Source organism: Ictidomys tridecemlineatus, chromosome 2 (assembly GCF_052094955.1).
Source record: "Ictidomys tridecemlineatus isolate mIctTri1 chromosome 2, mIctTri1.hap1, whole genome shotgun sequence".
NCBI lineage: Eukaryota > Metazoa > Chordata > Mammalia > Rodentia > Sciuridae > Ictidomys > Ictidomys tridecemlineatus.
In genome coordinates, this window is record NC_135478.1 from 59,128,023 (window position 1) to 59,150,937 (window position 22,915).

Here is a 22,915-nt window from a genome sequence, read left to right on the forward strand (position 1 = left end):
AATTAGAGGTGAAATTATTCAAAATAATGATATGAAGTCAAGTGAAATAATGATACAAAAGTCCTTTGGGATTTTAAGAACAGTGTCAGTATAATGTTATTAGAATAGAAAAAAAATGTTTTTGATGTTCAGTACCTTATAGTATGTTCTCAAGGCAATAAGGGGAAATGTGGAGGAAAAAAGAATGCTATGCTGTGAGAGTCTTTGTGGTGTCCCCATAAGACAGGATTGGTAAACCATCTTATCTTTTTCCATTGCCTCCCTTCCGGAGCTCTAGCTCAGATCTCTTTCCATAGCTAACTTCAGAGAAACTTCACATTTGTCACAAAACATGTACTTCCTGAAATTTTAATCTCTCTTTTCTCTTTTTGCCCAACTTTCTCACACCCAGTCATGAAGTCACCACCATTAGCTTAACAACACACTAAATCTCAAGTCATGTTGTATACACTATAAAGGGAAAGTTCTCCAGTGATTTAATACACAGGTTACGTGCCTGAGTTCTTGCACGTACCACCTACCATTGAGCCATCTGGAATCATGCTGCTCTGTCCTGATTGGGTGGTGGTGCCCCAGAGTCCGGAATATAGCAAAGTCTCGCCCCATGAAGTCAGCTGCAGTGCCAGAGTATAATTCTCCATCTGTGGTGTGGCAAAATGAAACCACATAGGTATTATTTAATTCAATTAAGGCAAGACAAACAAAACAAAGATAATACAAGTTTCATGTTATGAGCACACTGGAGACAGAAATAGCACGTTTATCATTACGCAAAGCTACTCATATTTCATCCTGTGTCTTTATTGAAAGAATATTTTACCAAATGATCATTCAGATATTAAGTACTTGACTATTCTGTTAATACTCACTTAGAAAATTTGAGTAAAAACTGATTCTGTGACTACTGCTAATATACAAAACTACTATTTTCCCACTAAGACCAGTGACAAAGTTTACAAAAGGCAAAACTATATTCATTATCAACATATTGCTTTTTTTTCTTTATGTGTGTAAAACTACTATGATCTAATAACCTTATTTAGTGGGGTAAGAGATTATTGTAAAATCTTGCTTATTGCTTATTTTAATGGCAATTAATCTTTTTATGTACTTTTTTCTAGTAGGATCTGAATTAATGAAATTTTACTATAATTCTGAGAGGACCAATATTTTCTTTGCCAATTTTTTTTCCTTTTTATTTTTTAATATATCTGGTGAAATAAATGTTTGAAGTTGGTGTAAGCTAACATAGAGACCCCAAATAAGTGTACCAACAAACAGAAATATATTTGAAGAGGAGGGAATTTTGGCAAACCCAGATCATAACCAGTTAAAGATTTCACTGCCTTTTGACTTTCTACTACTAAATTGAGTTAATTCTCAATAGGAGTTTAATAACGGAGAGATCATTACCAGAAGGTGAAGACTCAAAGGGAAAAGAAGAATAGCCGGAGAGAGAGCAGTTAGGTTCACTGAGTACCCACTCTGTGCTTGGCAGGCAGTCAGGCATTGGCTGGACACTTTCGAATTATCTCACTTTAATTCTGTCAATGTTCCCATGATGTAAATAATGTTGTCCCTATTTTATAGTTTAAGAAATTCAGGGCTGTTCAGCTAATGCCTAGGCAAGTTAAGCTGAAGTTTCAAATACAGGCCTGTTTAATTCCAAGCCTTTTACGTTAAACCATACTACCTTTCAACAATTCAAATTTGTAAAAATTGTGTTTTCTTGCTTGAATCAGAAAGTGTCTCTTATTATTTCTTCCAGATAACATATGATTGCCTGCCTACTTACAGTGAATTAAGGTACTTGCAAAACAAAACAACAAAAATGAAAAAAAAAATTCTTTAAGCAATCCACAATAATTATAGTAAACCTTAATTTTATTCTATTGATAACTACTATGCTAATGGTTTTGCTAGAAAATATTCAGAAAGTAGAGAGGACCTAGATAGATCATAACGTCAACATTTGTTTAGTACTATTATTTCCTAGGTAGTTTCATGTTAGATAAATGGAAAACAGTGAATCTTCATATATAAATGTCTTTGGGCAAATCTTTTTATTCTTTTGATTCCTTAGATGATATTCTGTATTTCCATTTTTATTTTTCACTCCTAGACAAGAGTTTTGCAATGTAAAATAGATATTCTCAGTGGTCCAACCTGGAGCAAGTTTGTATTATATCCTTTGGCTCACTAAGGTGTTTTAATGGACTTGATTTTGAAGAATCTCCAAAACAATGGAAAATAGCTACAAGAGAAAAATCACTGAAAAATAAGTTATTGCTTTAAACTTTCATGTAGGTAGATACCTTATCCTGAAAACTGCTAAAAATTGTTCTCATATTTTGGATTGTTGTGACTAAAGTTAAACAAACATTGTTTAGACAATATATTGATTTCAGATTATTAGCTAAATAGAGAGTATTCATATATCATCTTATGTCAGAGCCAAGTATCTTTGGGTTTCAAAAGCATCTTGCATTCTCTTAATTAAATTTCAAGTGCAAATGTGACTTGCCCACATTGAAATATGATGATAATGTTTTACCTGACTACAGTTAAACGAATACACTTTTCCAAAGCTCAAAAATACTACAAGTCAGCTACCTAATAAACTTCAAAAGGTCCTTTGAAACATTTAAAGGCCTATTGTCTATTTATTGTTAACCCCTATTTTTATGAAAGTTAGTGTTTATCTTTTTACAAAGATTGATACATAAATGTGATATAATTTTAAACATTAGGTGAATGATTTTTTTGTTGTTGTGTGTGCAAATTGGAGAATGTTAGGTAAAAATATCATGTGAAAGTCCTATCGACTTTAAACATTTTCATGTTGGAACACCTCTGGGAGGAAACTTTGGCTCTTCTTTACCTTGAACAATCAAAAGCTGTGACTCTTTCATTGAGTCTCATTGCCCATGAACCACACAAGATGGTGAAAATCAGGGCAAGTGAAAGCAGAATGAAGAAAAGGTGAAGACAGCAATTTAACATCAGACAGGCTCTGCTCAACAGGGGATTTGCCCGGAAATAGTGGAGTCACAAATGCCAATGATTAATCATTCTGTCAGTTAGCTTCTTTAGGGTAAATGAAATTCATAATTGGGTTGTTATTACACACAAACTCTAGTCAAGAGAGAATTAGAATAACAACAACGAAATTATTACTTAGAGGTAGAGCGCTGCTCTTAGCATTTTTGTTTGTTTGTTTTGGTAATATTATAACTTGTTTTACTTGCTTTTATATGAAGATGACAAAGATCAATAGAAATGAAGAAAAAGGTAGTGAGACTGACTTTATGACTCTTTTACAGCAGATGGGAAACTTGTTCAAATTAGAAAAGATGTTCAGTAGAAGAGCTATTCGCTCAACATTCCTAAGACAGTTAAATTAAAATGTTGTCTTATAAATGAAAGGAAGTTTGCAGGTTAGGAACCATTTGCCTCCAGTCATAGGAAATTATCTCCCACCCACATAATGTTTTTAGCAATAGCCAGATATTCTTGAGCTGGAGGCAACCAGATGATTAGGTGGCCATGAGGGCACCTTCTCTTACTGTTCTTACTCAATACCAGTTACTGTTCCTTTGTACCAAGCCTTAGATCAGATTTCCTGTTGAGATTGCTGGAGAGATTTCTGTAGGGACTCTAATCAGGGTTGATTGTTCCAAATAAGTATGATGTCTTTATTGGTTTTGCCCATAAATATAGGTGGTAAAATTTTGCTTATTTCTTGTGAAATAAAAAAATATATCAACCAGCATACATACCAATTAGTAGACTCGAACATTTTCACTGTGCACTAAAGAGGTGATATAATCTGTGGCTCTTTGAAATGATCTAAAAATATCTGACTACGAAAAATTTAGTAGACCTTAGTTTTGGTTTACTTTAGGATAACAGATATATCTAGAATGAAAACCTATTGGCCAAACATCTTTTGTATATTCTGGGTCACTTAATAATTTATCAAATTATATGTTGATTCTGGAGCACAGTGTTAATTTGACAATTTTCTGACCCTAAATACAAGTTTTCTTGAAAATATGAAGTAGTGTATTAGGTTAAGTTTTTTCTGCAATGATTCAAATGGCATTACATTTGTGATACACACTTTTGAGGTTTTCACTAAGTCACTAGTGAAAGGAAATGTGACAGTTGTCCAATTTTATTAAATTGATGATAAAATAATATGTTCAAGGATTTTTAATGTATCTAAATATAAGCCAATTATATATATAACACAAATACACACACAAACACATATATGGTTTAGTATTCTCTGTTGAATAAGATCTTTAAGACTCTACAAAAAACCACCACATGGGCATTTTGATGTCTCAACAATATTCATGTTAGTTTAAGGTAAATTAGTGCTGACAGTTGTAACTAACCATCTGGAAATTGCCAAAGATAAAAATGGCTATTTGAGGGCTGGAGTTGTGGCTCAGTGGTAGAGCACTTGCCTAGCATGTCTGAGGCATTGGGTTCTATACTCAGCACTGCATATAAATAAATGAATAAAATAAAGGTTCATCAACACCAAAAAAAAAAAAAAAAGAATTTGAAAGAAAAATGAAATGGCTATTTGAGTATACCTCTATTCTTTCCCAAGTTTTTTAAACTGTCTCTAAGGAAAATATTTTCTATGAGAAGAACAGAAACTTTTGCAAACTATATTTCCATCATGGTTGAGTTACTGAGAAGCACGTATTAAAAACAAAGATTTATATGCACTTTAGACTTTCTGTTCATATTCAAAAAGAAGTAGAAAATGTGGCTTATATTATTATATATATATATAATATCAGATTACCATTCCTAAGAAGGGTGAGGTGAAAAAACAAAAAACATTTCCTGATGAAATTGCAGCATTACTAACATAGGTAAAGAGTGTGTCATGGAAGTGAGCAAAAATCAAAAAGACAAAAAGACCAAGACTCTTGGTTGTTAACACCTCAAGTAAAAGAGTAGAAGAGTAATTAGAAACAGAAGGAAAAAAAGTTTTATCTCCCTCCTTTTCCCTTTCTCTGTCCTTCTCAAGTGCTCTCTCTCTCTCTCTCACTCTCTCTCTCATACACACACACACACACACACACACACACACACACACACACACACAGCACAGATAAAATTAATTCCCTGGAATGGAAAGTTGTGGCAATAATACTACATTTTTACATTTATTGAGCACCTTCCTTCCCTATGCCAATAAATACCACATGCTGGCTCCTTAATTCTGTTGTTCTTTTAAAACTAACATTTTCTGAGTAGTAACATGCATATGGCACAGAATTAAAAATATAAAATTTATAATATACCTAATCTGCTTTCCAGTTTACCCACAGGGGGCCTCTACTACTAGGTTTGCTGTTGTTGTTATTGTTTTTTGTTTCTACTTTACATATATTCCAGAGATATGCAAACATCGAAAATGGTAGCACACCATTAAACTGTCTTATTTACTTCTCATAACAAACTAGTAGAATTAGTATGGCAGACAATTTTATGTGCAAAGAAATTAAGGTTCAGAGAGTTTCAAATAATTTTCTCAATTTCATTTAATTAATTTAGGGAGTGAGTACCTTACTTATTCTAACACCCAGAGAGACCATTTTCTAATGTTAAATTATATTCTTTCCTGAGTCAAGGCAAAATTCCAGCTTAACGATATTAACCTTAAATGAAAGTCCCAGACCTTTGAAATAGACTTCAATAATATCTCTTAGTGATGGAATATTTCTAAATTATTAGTGCTGCATTGCCTGGAAAAGATTTCAATAAGGAAATAAAATTGCTCTCAAGTTGACTATTCTTTTCACATCACGAAAATGTGAGATGGTACTTAATTAGTGTGGAAAATACTAGGTTTTATTCTTGTGATGTGTTCACACCTGGCATTTATTTTGAGCAGGGGAGCAACTGCTATCTTTAATAAAGAAATTTCAAACAAAGACATAAAAATATTTTGCAGGTGGAAGGAATTAGAAATATTTTAAAAATAAATTCTGGAGCAATTTTATATTGACAAAATGATCATTATTAAAGAAGATTGGCAAAATTAACTTTAATAAGGGGATTTGAAAAACTTAGGACATGTTATAGGATTAGGGGACTTAATTCAGTAAGTGTGCATCACTTAGGTGAGAAATCATATTTTCTATGGTTATCAGTTTAAAAATGTATGACTTTTTGGAAAGAGGTTATACCAAACCTTGATAGGCTGTGTAAACTAAGTTTTTCAGCTGTTATCTGGTTTTAAAGTATACAACTAGTTGAAACTGCTGTATACTGAAATTGGTGGTTTAAAAAATATCTGTTACAAAAATCCACCTGGCCAACTTACAGATGGTTTAAGCCAAACCTGGAGTTTTATCCCAATATTGTGGAAGGAAGCAATCTGGAACCACCTTCAATTTTTTATTTTACAATGGAAATGTCTCCAGATTACGAGGGCAAATAGGCTTTCCTAATGACCATTTTCTGATATACGAAGAGTAACCTGTATATTTCAGAGACAGCTGTTACCCCCATCTTAAAAAGAGTTTGGGAAGTGCTGTAGAAAATATTTATTCTATAAACCTCTATTAAGCTAGTGAGCATTCTTTTTAAAGCAGCATTAAAAAATGCCAAGAAAATCTCAACAAGAGCAATTAAATGTACTGTAAGAAGAATGAATAACATAGTTATAAAGGAAACAAACTCCAAAAAGAAAGTTATAGGTCTTGAATCAATGGTATTTTTACCAGATCTATTAGAGCTTGTTCCTTTTCTGAATCTTTCTGTTTATTTGGCTCAAAAATTAATTTTTTTTGGCCTTTTCAATAAGCACTTTCTACCTCTGAAAGTTACTGGGTCATTTTTCCATATTAGGTATTCCATGCCAAGGTTGTTCTTCTGAAATGTCTATTGTTCTTTCTCAACTACACTTCCTCTCTTTGGCTCCTTGACCTTCCCTTATCCTCTTCCTTTTCATAAAACCTATACAGAGTTTTCAAAGAAATTGTAATATAAAAACCAAACTTGTGAAGTCTCATATTCTTTGTGAATGTTGCATGGTTTCATATCCTGGGAGCTATGTAATACCTACCTGTCATCATCCTGTCTCCGTGGACTATTAAAATAAATAATCAAGCAAAATTCTATTGAGAAGCATACCATAAACTAAACCTGCTCTATGCACACTTCTGTATGCTGCTTTCTGAGTGTTCTCAGTGTTCAAATTTAAATAAGTGTTCAAATTTGAATAAGTATAGACTTGCAAGTCAGAACAAAGTATGGCTCCTCCCATTTTTGAGATGAGTTTCAGATTTCGGCATATGCTCTTGAGGAAGGCATTCACATGTAATCACTAGGCTACCTGCGAATAGGAAAATTATATGTGTGCTACATTCCTCCAAGTCTTAAACTGTTGTTAAAGTACTGCATAAATGGATCAAATGGAATACAATTGTCTAGATCTGAAAAGCAATAGAGATGATTTATGCTGAAGTGGTTTTATTCTTAATAGAATAGGGATTAGTGATAAAATAAACACCACATAATAGTGGAAAAATTTATCTTCATAATTAATGTGGTAGGCTACATGACAAGAATTTTATTTTCTTGAGTACAAAGGGAGTTATTTATAAAGGGAAAATGATGAAAAGGTTTACAAATTTATGACACATCAGGTAATAATTTAATTTTTTAAAATCTAGATTAAATATTAAACTAGAAATTTTGTACTTGAAATTTTCACATTATTTTGGTCGTGCTATCAAATAATTATATTCCATATTTTATAGAAAAAGGGCAAAAGAACACCATTTCTGTATCACTATGCAGAGTCACAACACAGAATATTTCATGTGTTATGCTGTTGGTAGCCTCAAAAAATAAAGGAATAAAAAGCAAAATACAAAGAAAAGGAAGAAGGAAGGAAACACTACTTCAATATTGATCACTCTTTGTGTAATTATTTAATCACAGTATGGAGATGGTTAAAAGGATATACAAAATATTCTTTATCCTTCAATACAGACTAACATTATCTCCTACTTCTACCTAATTCTATCACCCACTTCTGACCATTGGAAGTACATCTGAACACCCCGATCCACTAATGCAACACTGAATAAAAAGAGGATAAAGGAAAGCTTGAAGAAAACATGGTAAGAGGAAAAGTAGAGGAAATCACAAAATGTTATGGCACATTTTTAAAAAGAAAGCCTAACATCACAAAAGTGGATACACAATGGCTTCTTTAAGAGTATTCTAGCAAACAAGATAAAGAGTGAGAAAACTTGAGCAACACAGAAGGGCTTTGCCAAAGGTGCTGCCATTTACACTGATTGTGTGGAACAAGTTGTCCAAAATTTGAGGCAGTTATAGATCTTGGACATATTTAACAGAGTAGAATGAATGGCATTGTTTCTTAATAATTTCTCAAAATTCTTTATTTAAGCAACTTTTCATGATATGAAAAATAAAATTTTTTATCAAATTAATACTGAAGTTTAAGTGGGACTGTATATTGATTAGGCAGACCATTTGCATTTCTTCTTTTTAAATTTTTTGAACTACTGGGGATTGAACACAGGGTCTCACACATGCTAGGCTACTGCTAAACTTCATTCCCAGCAGAGCAGGCCTTTTAAAAGATGCACTAAATCATCACAACAAAAAGAATCCTACTTGAAAGTGCAGTTACCAAAAGAGAATTTAGTGTTGCTTTTTATTTTTTATTTTTAAAATACTTGAGCATATCACAACTGATGTTCTCAAGCTAAGATTGCTTATGATTAACAGTGAAATATCTTTGTAGGTAAAAAATAAACAGGCAACATGGTTATTTTTTTTATGACAGATTCACTGTTTAATTGATCCTTTACTACATACCTATTAAAAGAGATGCTGTCAGCAGTTTAGGGTCATAAGGACTCTTCCCACGGCCATTTTCAAAATGTGAGTCCTCCAGTTTAAAAATGTTGTCCTGTAGGTTAAAACAAGAGAAGGGCTTCATTCATAAGGGGTTCATTTCATTTATAAGACAAAGTATTTTCAACATGTCAGTTTATTATACAGGTTGAAGATGCGCATCCAAAAACAAGGAATGTTTTTATTTGTGTAAACTTCAGAGATGAGAAAATAAATTAAGTGGATAAAATGAGCTGGTATTAGCCAAATTTATACTTAGCTGGATTTTTAATAGCAGTTTGCATATTACAAGTAATAACATGTAAATGAACTCTAAAGAACAGAATGTGTCAGGATAGGAAACCCTAATGGCTCTTGAAGAAAGAATTTTAAATTTAAATAAAGTTTAAGTTTCTTCCTGGATTAAAAAAAAAAAGTAACAATCCATAAGATTATATGTCTAGAATAAATCATGCCCTTACTTTTCTGTAGAGATAACATTACAAAGTACTAAATAGCTACAGCAATTATTTCCCCACTCTGTTGTTTGTAAACTGTGGTGCATGCATGTTTCTCCTGTATTTTAAACTTGCACATGCAGCAGGGGAGGTTCCTGAAACTATCCCTATCTGCCTCTAAGAACGAAACATCAAACTGAATATTAGGCCCAGTGAAACTGGAAATGATGTCATTAGAACAATAAGCACATTTTTATCACAGGGAATTCTGCTCGAGGGGGGCCCAAGTACCCAGAGACAGAAATGAACTTTTGACTACACATAAAAATACGCTCCTGTCTCGAGGTAGAATGTGTGTGGGAAAGCATGACAACAAAAACCTCGATACAGAGGTGACTAATGTATGACTGAGACCTGTTGTCAGATGTGTCTAGCTACTGCAACCTATATGTGACAGTGGAGTAAATTTGGAAACATTTCTGAGCACTCTTTCAGACCCAAGTGCCCTGGGAATTAATTAGGTCAGAATATGTATGCTTTTTCCAGTAGAACATTAACTTATCCATAGTCTGAAAAAAAATAGCTTTTTTGGCAATTTCTCTACCATTCACACAAAAGTATTTTCTATCTTAGAATAGTAAATGGTGTTCATTTTATGATCAGTAAGGATCACTTTATGTAATGTTTAATACTTCTGATGGAGCTAATGGCAGGAATTCAAATTATGACTCTTAAAACTCATTTGAATTAAAGAGGAAAATAAAAAAGGAAGTAAACCAAAAGTGTTCTTTGGTTTTATTACTATATGAGTGAGAATTATCTATTCTATTCTTTCCTTGTATCGATCTTGTATTTGGAAATTAGCTGTCCTTTTGCAATGATGGTTCTATAGCTTAGTTCTAAAATTTACATTGTGTAATATGATAGGTTTTATCAGAATTGTGCCAAGTTGTAGTGGGAAGGGTAGTGAGCTAGGCACCCAGCCCAGTTAGACAAAAATCAGGTTTGGATCTTGGGTCACCATCCCATATCTCCAGGTTTCTTGTCCCCCAAAATAAATTTAGATTAAGATATTTAGCCTCATAGACTTTTTATATAAATTTTAAAAAAATATACAAAACACTTTAAACCAGTAAGATAAAACTACAGCTCATATTACCACCTTAAAAAAATACTATGAAAATTTAACATGTTGTTACCCTTATTATCAATTTCCTAATGTAATGTAAAAGAGGTATTAAAGATAGTTCCTTAACTCAAAAAATACTAAACTTTGTTCAGAAAAATAATTTATCATAGGCACATAAATATTAATATTATATCTAGAATTAACTTATATATTCTAATAAAAACATAAAAGAACCTCTAAATATTTAGATTACATTTTGATTACAAATTAGGAAATAATAAAAAAGAGATTCTCAAAAAAAGATCTAAATTCTTTTGCCATGGATCATAGAAAATGTTATTAAAATTTGTGTATAAGATTATTAATTACTTGTTAAAGGAAGCAGCAGGGAGAGGTGGTATGGTGGACAATACTGTTACAAAAATTCTGATCATTTCTTGTGCTTATGATATTTTACTATACTGACAAAGACAGGGGGACTATCCCCTCATATGAGGCATTTGATGTCTGGGATCATATGTCCAGGTCAATCAGACAATGCCAAGGTAGATGAGAAATACTTCCAATCTCATGTAATACTTGATTTACAAGATGGAGGATTAAACTTCACAGGAAGAGAAGTTAAGCATATCAGTTATGGTTCAAGAAAAGATGAAAAACTATCCTTCGTCATGGTGTCAGGTAATCTGTACAAACCTTTCCTCCTTTTTATTCAACTCCATAAATAAATGCTAAGTTGAGCACCTCCTTTACTGATATACAATATCTTTCTTGTAAATGTAATTTTTACCCACATTACTGAGTGTCTACCATATAAATCTCCTATATTCTTATATGGTACTATAGAGGGGCAGAACAAATTGAATTTCCTTTCCAGCTCAGTGAGATGGGGGCTTGAAATAAATGTAATTTGATTTCTGGATAGGGGCCCAAAACAAGATTTCTTGCATATAAATGTTGGTAGTATAAAATTCATACCCATTACATGTAGTAATGTGGTCTAGGGATATTGAAAGAGGACAGAGCTGGGTGTTATCCCTGGCTCTTCCATTTATTAGCTCTGAGCCTCAGGCAAGTCTCTAAACCCTTCTAAAACTCAGATTCCTCATCTGTAATAGGATAAGAAAATCTCATGGCTGATGTGAAGATGCATTATAATGCCATATAAAATATACTTACTATGCCTTCAAAAATGGTTTTCTCTTTTCCATTGTTTATAGTTGCTGCAGTAAAATCATTCTGTCTCATGATACTGATCAGTCTCTTATACCACAATAGAAATGTCTGCCTATGTTTTCATCAGTAAAAATTAAGACAGCCTCAAAAATTGTTCTTTCCTAAAGTTAAACAAGTGTCTAGTTGAAAAGCATTCCTGAACAATGAATAATTTCTGAATGATTTATTTGAATGATTATCATTTCAGAAATTATACTCATTTCTGTATACCTGAGTTAACAATAGTATACGAGCAATGACTACTGGTTTCAGTCATTATCCAAAGTACATGTATGAGATACGAATTGTTGTGAACATACTTTATATATAATCAGAGATATGAAAATTGTGCTTTATATGTGCTAAGAATTGTAATGCGTTCCCTGTCATTTATTTTTAAAAATCAATTAAAAAATTAAAAAAAGAAAAGAAATTAGAAAAAAAAATGATTTTTAAATATGTGATTTTATTTTGAAATGAACATAACTTCCAATCCTTTAAAATTATGTTGGGTATTTATAAAATTATATTATTTAATGGTATTTGCACAAAATATTTAATTAAAATGGACAACCCTCTTTAGTGTATTTGATAACTTTAATATCATTGATATAAAGATATCAATATTGATGTTTCTATTTTCCAATGAGCAAGCCCTATTTGATGTATAAATATATTGGCTCACTGTGAAAGAACACTGTTTAGTATAATTGTATGTTGACATCCTATGTTGTTAGTTCGTTGTTCGGCTATACCTGTAAAGCCTTTTGAAATCTGATGGCTACCCAGTGATTTTCTGTTTTTGAAGAATATGAAGAAAATCACAAGTGCAAATAGTAAGACTGAATATTCTAAGGCCAATGTACACAATTTAACTTATAGCCTATATGTCTAACTTGGGCTGAAACAGTTTTCATGTTTGGTAATACATGAACAAAGATCTAGCTGCATGGACTCTAATTGCTTTAGCAGATACCATGAGCGAATCGTGTAAGTTATTGTGCCATATTTTATTACATGATTGCATCAGTTTTCAACGACTATTTTTAGCTTTCAAGACTACTCTTTCCCCTTTGTCTTTTGGATTTCCTGAATGTTATTAGACTGTGGTGAGGTAAGGCATTAAAGGAAATAATAACTGTGCTAATGTCTAATCCAAAGTCTTATAAATTATAAACCATTGGTGACATCATGGTAATAAATTTCCTAAATCTCAATCTTGTCCAAGTAATAAATTTTGGCAATAATGTTGTGATTTTAGTTATTTTACTTAATGATTAAAACATAAATGATGTTTTAAGATGGAAAGAAAATAATACTCTACATATATGTGATAGAATGAACATTTATTTTGTGGAAAATTACATAAATTACAAAAAAAATAGTTCTTGACACTATGAATATTTTTATATTTTTCTAAATTTCTCTTTATCCTCTTGCTTCTCACAAACACATCTTGTATGTAAACTTATTCTGAATTATCCAGTATTCCCCAAAGAAATCTTGCATGCAAGTTATTCTGAACTATCCAGTATTTCCTGATCATGGCATACTTTTTGCATCTTGGCCTGAAACTTCTTCCTTCTCCTCTTACTCATCCTTAGTCTTCAACCCCAGGATGACCTTTCTTTCCCTTAATATTAAGTTGAAAAGTCACTTTCTAGAAAAAGTCTTCCAATTCCTGCAGATAAAATTTATTAGTTTTCTTTTGTGTATATCTGAATTAACAATAGTATATGGGCAATGACTACATAGGGCAAAACTACTGGTTTCAGTAAAGAAAGAATGCAATAAGATCTCACAGGAAATATTGTGCATATGACACTTTGACCATAGTGGATCTCTTTGTGAATCAAATTCACCAAAATTTACTTTTTCCAAAAGGGTGACTCAAGTTTGCACTGTGCAATACTGTATAACCGTGAGTCACATCCCTTTATTTAATTATAATTAATTAAAATGGAAAAATTCCATTCCTCAGTTGCATTAGTCACATTTCAAATGGTCAATAGTAAGCCACATGTGTCTTGGGGCTACAATACTGAATAGAGGCAAATGCAGAGCACTTCAAGTGTCACAGAAGTTCCCTTGGATAGCATGGCTCTAAATCCTGAATCCTTTCTGCTTAGCAGCACAGAGCAGAGTGTTGGCAATCAGTGGGTCTCTAAGACAGAAAATTGAGCAGCAGATCATAATCATAGTGGAAAAAACCTCCCTGACATATATAGGAAGAGATCATACTGAAAACATTAGTTAAGCTCATTTTATTTTTTTGTTTCAAGGCAGGAATTATGCTAGGTAATATTTAATGGCAGTGCAAACAATGCACATCCTTTGTTTTCTTGTAAGTCATTCTACTTAGAATCACTTTTTACTTAACCTATTTAGGTACATTTTTTATTTAAAGTTTAGGCCATGATACATACTGCATTATATATTAATTAATTTTCCCCAACAAAAGAAAGTGTTTTTTCCTAAAGTTGCTTACCAACCTGTTCACAACTTTCTTTTGTCCTTTTTTACCTTCAACCTTGGTAGTCAATGATAAATGAATTGTTTTTTCCTATTAAAATTTCTGAAGCTGATGGACAAATATTACCATAGTTCTTTCAAGTAATAAGATAAAATTATGCACTGGGCTAATGCTCAATAAAAGAATGAATAAACGAGTGAATAAATGAATAATGTGACTGTGTTGGAAAGACTCTATGGGAAAATTATATCCAAGAACTTACAACCCAAGGAAATACCCCTGATCTCAAGGCAGTAATAATTTAAGAATATGATACATTTGTGAGAATAATTGTGTAATAGACACTAGCCTAAAATATTGAAATATTAAGTCAAATTATTAGGTAAGAAATTTTCACTGGGCTTTATAATTTTTCACTTATATTAAGCTTATCAATAAATATTAGCCTTCTCTAAAGAGCCAACTTTAGTAAGGACTAAAAATGATCAGATTATTTCTTTGCTGATCTCAAAAAACTTTCTGAACAACATAATATTTCTTCTTTATGCCATATTTCAGTAAAGGTATTTTACCTTGCTATTTTTACTCAGTAGAAATAATTCTAGGCATATCAATACACAAATCACAAAGCTAATAAATGATGCAGAATTTGATAAGAGATGTTTCCAAATACATCTTTTTAACACAGAAAATCAAAATAAGAAAAGAAAAATTTCAGTTTTAGAAGATGAATAAAAGCTTTATTAGATTTATTTCTTGAAAAGCATGTTTTGGTGGGGGCTGTATGTGTGTTAGTGTGTATATGTCTGGGTGTGTGTATGTGCGCTGGGTATGGCTATGATTCAGAGAAGTTCATAGAGAGAAGAGACAGTTAAGGAAAATGGAAGGAAGATTTTCTTATCTAGAGGAAACAGCATGAGAACAATCCTCAAAGAAAATAAATATATTTGAATGATGACATAAAGCTCAGTTTAGACAATGCAACATACATACATATATTAAGAGATAAAAACTGAAAACTAAATTTGAGGACCACATTGTGCCAGATTTTTGTGCCAGAATAAGCAATTACATTTCTAGGGAGAAGGTGTCAGTGGTCATTTTAGCTGTAGAACTATAGGCTCAAAGAGGCACACTATTTTGATGAACATAGTGATGTGTGGGAGGAATCAGAGACATCTGAGCCTGGTGGCATGAAAAGAACTACTGCCAGACTCTGGAGAGGAAAGATTTGGGTCTCATCACATATTATGACAGCTTAAAGGACTTCTGCATGCATGTGGTAACTTGGTCAAATCATTGAGCTTTTTTTGTAGCTTGTATTTCTTAATTTTTGTTACCTCAGAATCGTTTGTTGTTCCAGTGGAGCTAGAGAAGTAAAGCATACATATATTTTGTAAGTAACCTTAAGGTTTATGGACTTTATGTGATCATGATAAAGGTTCCAAATTAGTGACTCTGCAAAGATATTTCCATTTGTCACATAGTATGATTCTAGGATCCTCTCACTCTAACTACATTTACTCTTTCTGTTGTTCTTTGTCCCACTCCTTTCACATAAATACAGGGATTGTGTAGATTTTAAAAAGTCTACTTTCTTCTTCATCTTTCACTGACTATTATTTGGAATTCACTTATTTTTATAAATACAGCTGTTGAACTTCAGGCCCTATCCTTTGCTAATCAGGTCGTTCAAACTTGGTTTCCTGGCCTCTATGAAATCTCCTTATTTTCCATAGTTATTTCAAAATTGAGAGAGCTATTAAGAGTCCTTGGCTCTTCAAAAGCATATAAGAGCAATTACTAATAATAAGCTTCATAAAAATTAGTCTGTCAGAAATAGTTATTTAACAATATACATTGTAGGAAGATACAAAAGAAATGTAACCCTGGTCTCTGTCACCAAGTGCTGAGAAATTTAAAAAGTAATGCTATGTGAATAAAGCAGGTATAATTTTCTTCACTGATTAGTATGTATTAGTCTTACATTAGATTTAACTGATTTATAGCCATATCACATTTGAATTTCAGTTTTCTCTATAATAAAAAAGCATTAAAATACTGCCAATAAATGACTATTGTTAATTGAAAAAAAGAACCTAAGTGAAAAATAAGCTCAAGAAAAGGTATAATGATTAGGATTTCTAGGTATGAGCATTTTAATTCTTTTCATATTAATTAATAGTTTTGAGTAGTTTTAAAAGTAAAATAATTATCAAATGTAGTTTTAAATCACAAATGTAATTTTTGAAGCTGAAATATGTTAAATCAATCATTATAATTATTACATAAAATCAATAATTACCACTATTTTTTCAAAAAATATACACCTTGGAAAAGGTATTCTCCTCAGCATGCATAGTTGTAAATCCTGCCATGAGAATTACTTTGACAAAAATGCATTCTACCTATTAAATAATAAAATACGGTCATATTATATAAACAAAGATATTCTCCAACTAAGCATTCATGGATATATGATCAATCTCTAATCTATTTAAACATTACTGAATACAACTTTTGTTTCTGGAGAATTCCTATTAGAATCTAAAATAGAAGGAATGATAATTTTTATTATCGGGGTTGATAACCTTCCCAGAGAATACGTCTATCTGAACTTCATAGGAATGTTTTACCGTGGCCTCCTTGACTTCAGTTCCTATTGTGTCTGTTCAACTGCTGCTTTAGTATAACAGAAATCATACTTCTGACATAGTGTTCTAGACATTAGATGGTTTTTACAACCCAAAGTTTTCTTGTTATTTGGACTTCAAGGTAGATGTAGTAAAATAATTATTGTTTATGGATTGCAAAATCTAGATTGTATGTTTTGTTAGGCTGATTATTAGTTTTATGGCCCAGAACAAGATTTTAAAATCTCTTTGAGGTACCAATATTTTATCTATGAAATGGAAATACTCTATAGAATTGTTTCAAAGGTTGAATGAGATATAATATGTATTAATGACAAAGTATATTTAAACCATATATAAATTTAGCTAATTATAATTTTATTTGTCATAGATACATTACTAGTGTTTTGTCTTTGCTATGATAGCAAGAACACTCATTGTCTCTGGTAATAATAACTGTATATGTTCAGCAACTATTACTCAAGCACTCTCTCCTAAGTGCTTTATAGGTATTTACTTTTTATACTCACAATAACCTTTGAAATATGTAGTATGATTATTCCTCTTTTTGTAGATGGAATAACAGAGAAAATGACTTGACTAAAGTCATATAGCTAGCATATAGCAAAGCTGGTAACTGGCTTCCAGAATTAGTTATAAATGGAGCAACTATAAAAACCTGATGTTTTTATTTGATTTGTTCTATTATTATTTTATTAATAGACATTACACATAAAGCACTGTTACATATATCTTTTATAACTTTGTAGTTCCTGTAGTTCATACATGTTTGGTTCTGAGTTGATTCTAACTGAATCAAACATGATATATATCAATCAATTTTTAATAGAATTCTCATATTATTCTAGTAAAATATTAAAAGCAAATAAAAGGAATTAACGTATTTTCTCCTTCATTTACAGAGAATGTATGAAGTCACCTTGTTTCCAAGGTTGTGGAAAGTTAACATCACTCTATTCATTCCCCTCCTAGTAACAATACCTACATGCATACAGTCTTATAGCTGGATTAAATAGGATTTGCCCTCTTAAATATAAGGGACCTGAATTCATCTGGGTTCCCCACACAAACATCAGGGCCATAATTCATCTGCTTTTTGTCATCATTAAAATTAATGATATAAACCAAGGAAAACAAAAAACATATGTGTTCATACTTCATGCAGATTATGCTTTTAATAGGAGCTTAATTTGAGTTTATGCAGATATTGCATGCTTGTCATGGTATAATTATTCAACTATGAATGCCTGTTAACTCCCAAGGTATATAACAAGGAAAGGGAAAACTCGATCTTGGCTAGAATGAGGAATTCCAGAACATGAACAATTTACTCTACACTATTTTGCTCCAGTGAGACCTGGTAAAGTAAGCTCAGTCAAAAAGCAAATCAAGTGAAAGAGGGGAACACATATCTTTTCATATGTACATTTTAAGTCTTCCATCCTCAAAATCTAGTTACTTTTTATTTGTGATCTTAGAATTCCATAAAGCATCAGTGTTTTCATTCTAAATTATGAAAGAACACTTATTAGTTTTTACAACTTCAGTTTATAAATGTATTCGTGCTTAGACACCACTGGGAAATTTTTATCAACTTAAATGTAAATATGTTAATGGAAAAGAGCCATATGTACTAGAAGAAGAATTGGAATCTGTTTTTATGATTTCTTTACATTTCCATTTTTTTTTTCATAGATGCCATCTGGGAAGTGATGAGGCTAAAAGGATGAAGATTTTATTTATACCAAGCCTGGTTTCAGCAAAGACTTGTCATTCAAGTGTTGTCATAATGATATGATGTAACTATGACTTTCTTTCATCAAATTAGCAAAGACTTCAAGAGTAATTATTATTTTGGCAAAGTTATTGTAAGAAACAGACAATTCTGTCAATTCTTGGTAAAAATACAGATTTTGGAGAAAAGTTTGGGAGCTAAAAATATCCCTAAAATATTCAAACACTTGAACATTTCACATCTGGAAATAAATTCTAATAAGAAGAAAAAAGAAGAAGGTTACAATGGTGAGTGAGTATTTCAGTATTCACAAGAATACTGAAAAAAAAAGTTAATGCCATTAAGATATGAAGAGTAACTATGGCATATCTGTACAATCAATAATGAAAAAGTTGTTAAAATAGTTGTTTATATTAAATGTTTTAATATCTAGAATTCATACTTCCATTATTTCATTTTTGAAGTATTATGGAATAATGCAGAACTATGTAAGACAGATGAAAAATTATCTGAAGGAAATACATTAAATTATCTGGTCTCTAACTTATGAAATTTGGGTATTTTTTCTATTTATATTATTTTACTTTATTTTTAATATTTTGTACAATGATAATGCAAGATAGATATTTTGAAAATAATCTGGGTTTCTATATGCTATGTCTAAATAAAATTTCAAATTTGCATATCATGGACTGAATCCAGCCCAGAACCATTCTTTATTCCCCAGACATAGGATTTTAAAATCTTGCATTTGAATGCCTTTTCTTGGAACTTAGGATTTTTCATGGCAACCGGATGTTCCAATTATTCTTTATTTCCTTCTTTCTCATTTTTACGTCACCTGCATGGTCTTTATGGGTATTTGAGCTTGCAACCCTTGTAAAGCATTGTTGCTCACTTGATCACCAAAACCACACTGCATTTATCATCTAAAATGTCCCCATTCTTCTTATTTACTTCAAAAAACAAAGTCCACAGAAGGATTGTGGTCAAGCTCTCATATCTCATCATTTAGGTAGCACATGATTTAGCAATTAATCATGGTTGAATACTGAAGTTAATGAGAAACTTAAAGACATTCAAAACTCTAATTGTCACCGTGCCATAAATTTCCATAGCTTTTCTATCATTCCTCTTTATATAAGTCAGTCTTCACATACTTAACATGCCTCTGTTTTATTTAAGAAAAAAAAATTGATTGCTCAAAATATCTATGAACATTTTTACTGCTCCAAATATATTAATTTATGTCTAAATTAATTATCCACATTTTTTAAACATTGAACTGGCTTGCATGATTAACCATGGCAAAATATAGGCGAAAGAGTCCTTAAAAAGTATTCAGATATTATCAGGTTATTATTTTTGCTATGAAATTAGTAACTGGAGATATTCTATATCACCTCTGAGTTAACTTTCAGTCATTATTCATAACCTATTATAATGAACACTTAAATTGTTTATCAATGAATGTCCCTCACTGGTTAAGTGTCAATTTATGCCTAGAGAACAGTATTTTGCATCAATAATCAATGATAATTTCATAATCTAGCATAAATCAAGGTTTTAATTTCATTTATTGATTGCAAGGTTTGATACTGAAAAGTATCCTTAAAATAATCATTCACATATACTGGACATATGTATCATTCCAAATTGTATTTTTAATTAGAGAAAGCATAATAAATCCTGATTGTGAGTTATTTTGAGTAACTGAAGCTCAATTAACATATTACTATGCTTATTATGATAATTTGTAATTCTTTAAAAATGTACATTGCTGTTATTAAGAACTTAAAATTTTCATATGTGGAGATAATAAACATAGATATAGATGGATATAGATTTAGAAGAATGGCTTAAACTATACAATAGACAGATGTTGGAATAATAGAAAAATGTAAGAAAATTTGTTGCTGAACTGTCTAGACACTGTTGAATTAAAAATGTTAATATTTCCCTGGTTCTGTGTTTCATCAGTGACCTAATTATAGTCAGAAAAACCTTAAGCAAATATGTATGCAATTATATAAATTGGAAGGAAATATATAGATATAAAAATTGTTAGACTACCAATTATATGTATGTGTGCATGTGTACATATATATGTACACATGCCATCCAAAGTGTGTGTGTCTGTGTGTGTGTATATATGTACACACACACACACACACACACACATATATATATATTCTCACACTCTCACATTTGATGTCAGGTATATTACATATTGCATTAAAATATGTGTACTTAACATATGTTTTTAAATATTTTTAACCATGATATTTTATTTATAGTTATTTAAATATATATATGTATATATACATATATATATATACACACACAAACTCATACACAAATTATAATGCATATCTTAATAGTTAAGAAAACAGAAACACAGAAAATAATTATCAGGTTGACTAAAGGTTTTCTATTTTAATTACTATCCCTTTCCTATTTTGATTTTCCTTTGTAACACCATTGGTTACAATACTAAGGTGGCTTGCCCTGTGGCATTAGTAAAACAAAAGACTTAAACACAGCTCTACCTGTTGAGTACCTTCTGTTTGCCTCATAGTTTTGCCTTAATACTGGTTCCTTTCATACTGTTTTAACATCTCTTAGTAATACTTTTATACTGCTTTGTGCCAGTGCACCGAGAGACAAGAAGTATATTATTTTGAAAGAGCACAATATTATATGTTTGCTTCATTTTCAAATTGTGAATTATTTAGATGAACTATGTTCTAACTACAAAGCTCCATAATTAAGATGAGCAGTAAGAGGCGAAAAATGGAATATGTTCAATTTGCTATTATTAACAGATTATAACAAAAGAGTTGAAAATATAACCAAAAAAGTATGGTTATATTTTAGATTAATAAATCCTACAGAATTTAGATAACTTCTAATATTATCATTGAAGATATCCTTTACTACTAAATAAAGCAATGACCAATTTGAAAAATAGATGCATGATCTTTAAGTCATCTTTTATTTATAATCTTATATAAATATGGTGATCCTTAAAAAGAAAAGTTACACTATGAAAAACTTGTAAAAAATTGGGTCCTTATAAAGTGATGTATAAAACAACCAAGTGTATCTTGAACATACAAAATCCACAGGTGAAGTCAACTATTTTATTAGCTTTCAAGATCAAGAAATTTCTATAAATTACTGTTCTATTAATTCAAACTCAAAGAAATTCAAGTCATCCAAAATCAATACAAGGAAAGAAAAACTAAATTTTGGTTTTATGGCAAAATTAAAATATTACAGATTTCATAATCTCAGAGCCATTTTTTGTACCTTAAAAAATACATATTCAAATTGTGTGTGATTTTCTTGTGATTATTTAAATATGAAACAATACTGATTACTAAAAATATTCATACCCATGTCATTTTAATTAAAAGATAAGTTTCATCATCACAATTTTATATTAGAATTTGAGCATGTTGAGATTTCTCTTCACAGAAATATATATTAATATTAACATATATTGTAAAAATGCAAATCAAGTTAAATTTTGAGAACTGATCACTTACAATTATATTGGTAAATAAATCATAGAACATAATATTTAACCTTTAAACTTATCTTAAAATAGTGTAAATTTTGGGAACTTAGATAGCTTTATATGTACATGTAAATATATTCATATATATAATATTAATTTATTAATTTTACTATTATATGTAATCCATCAAAATATATTAAAATGCTGAAGTTCAGATCTATAAATAAATATCTCAGCTTTAGAATCTTTTCCATTAATAACCTTTACTCCTTGCTAACTTTCATTGCTATTATATTTAATATACAGTTATAACCAATTATGTAAAAGGCATTGTTCTATATAAAATACCAGCTATATCTCAGTGTCTTTACTAATTGTAATAATCTTGTGTTTATTTTTTCTTACCACTTTTGAGTACTGGTTTCTGCTTGACTGAGAATCATGATCATACAGATGGTGAGTGTTTAGTAGACTTAGAAGCACCAAGCATTTTAACACCATTTTAGCTGATTTTATGTACTTAGTGCCTTTTGATTTTAAAGTTTGATTGAAATTTATGGTATCACAATTTTGTTATAATTTTCTATTTCTTTATTTTCATTTTTCTTTATTTTTTTTAAAGAGAGAAAGAAGAGAGAGAGAATTTTTAATATTTATTTTTCAGTTTTTGGTGGACACAACATCTTTATTTTATTTTTTTATGTGGTGCTGAAGATTGAACCCTGCGCCCCGCACATGCCAGGCGAGCGCATTACCACTTGAGCCACATCCCCAGCCTCTCTTTAGTTTCTTTTAAGTCTCTAAAACTTATTCATTTATGT

General features: G+C 31.0%; 1 protein-coding gene across 1 annotated transcript in view; it reads right to left on the minus strand.

The window, feature by feature from the left end:
- Window positions 1-358: 358 nt before the first annotated feature.
- Window positions 359-22,915, minus strand: part of LOC144375095 (semaphorin-3A-like) — a 114,115-nt gene continuing 91,558 nt past the window's right edge. The window contains exons 5-6 of the mRNA XM_078038655.1: window positions 8,890-8,983; window positions 359-641 (exon numbers count right to left, since the gene is read on the minus strand). Of these exons, the coding sequence (XP_077894781.1) occupies window positions 451-641; window positions 8,890-8,983 (285 nt within the window). The 3' untranslated portion in view covers window positions 359-450. The remainder of the gene's footprint in view (window positions 642-8,889; window positions 8,984-22,915) is intronic.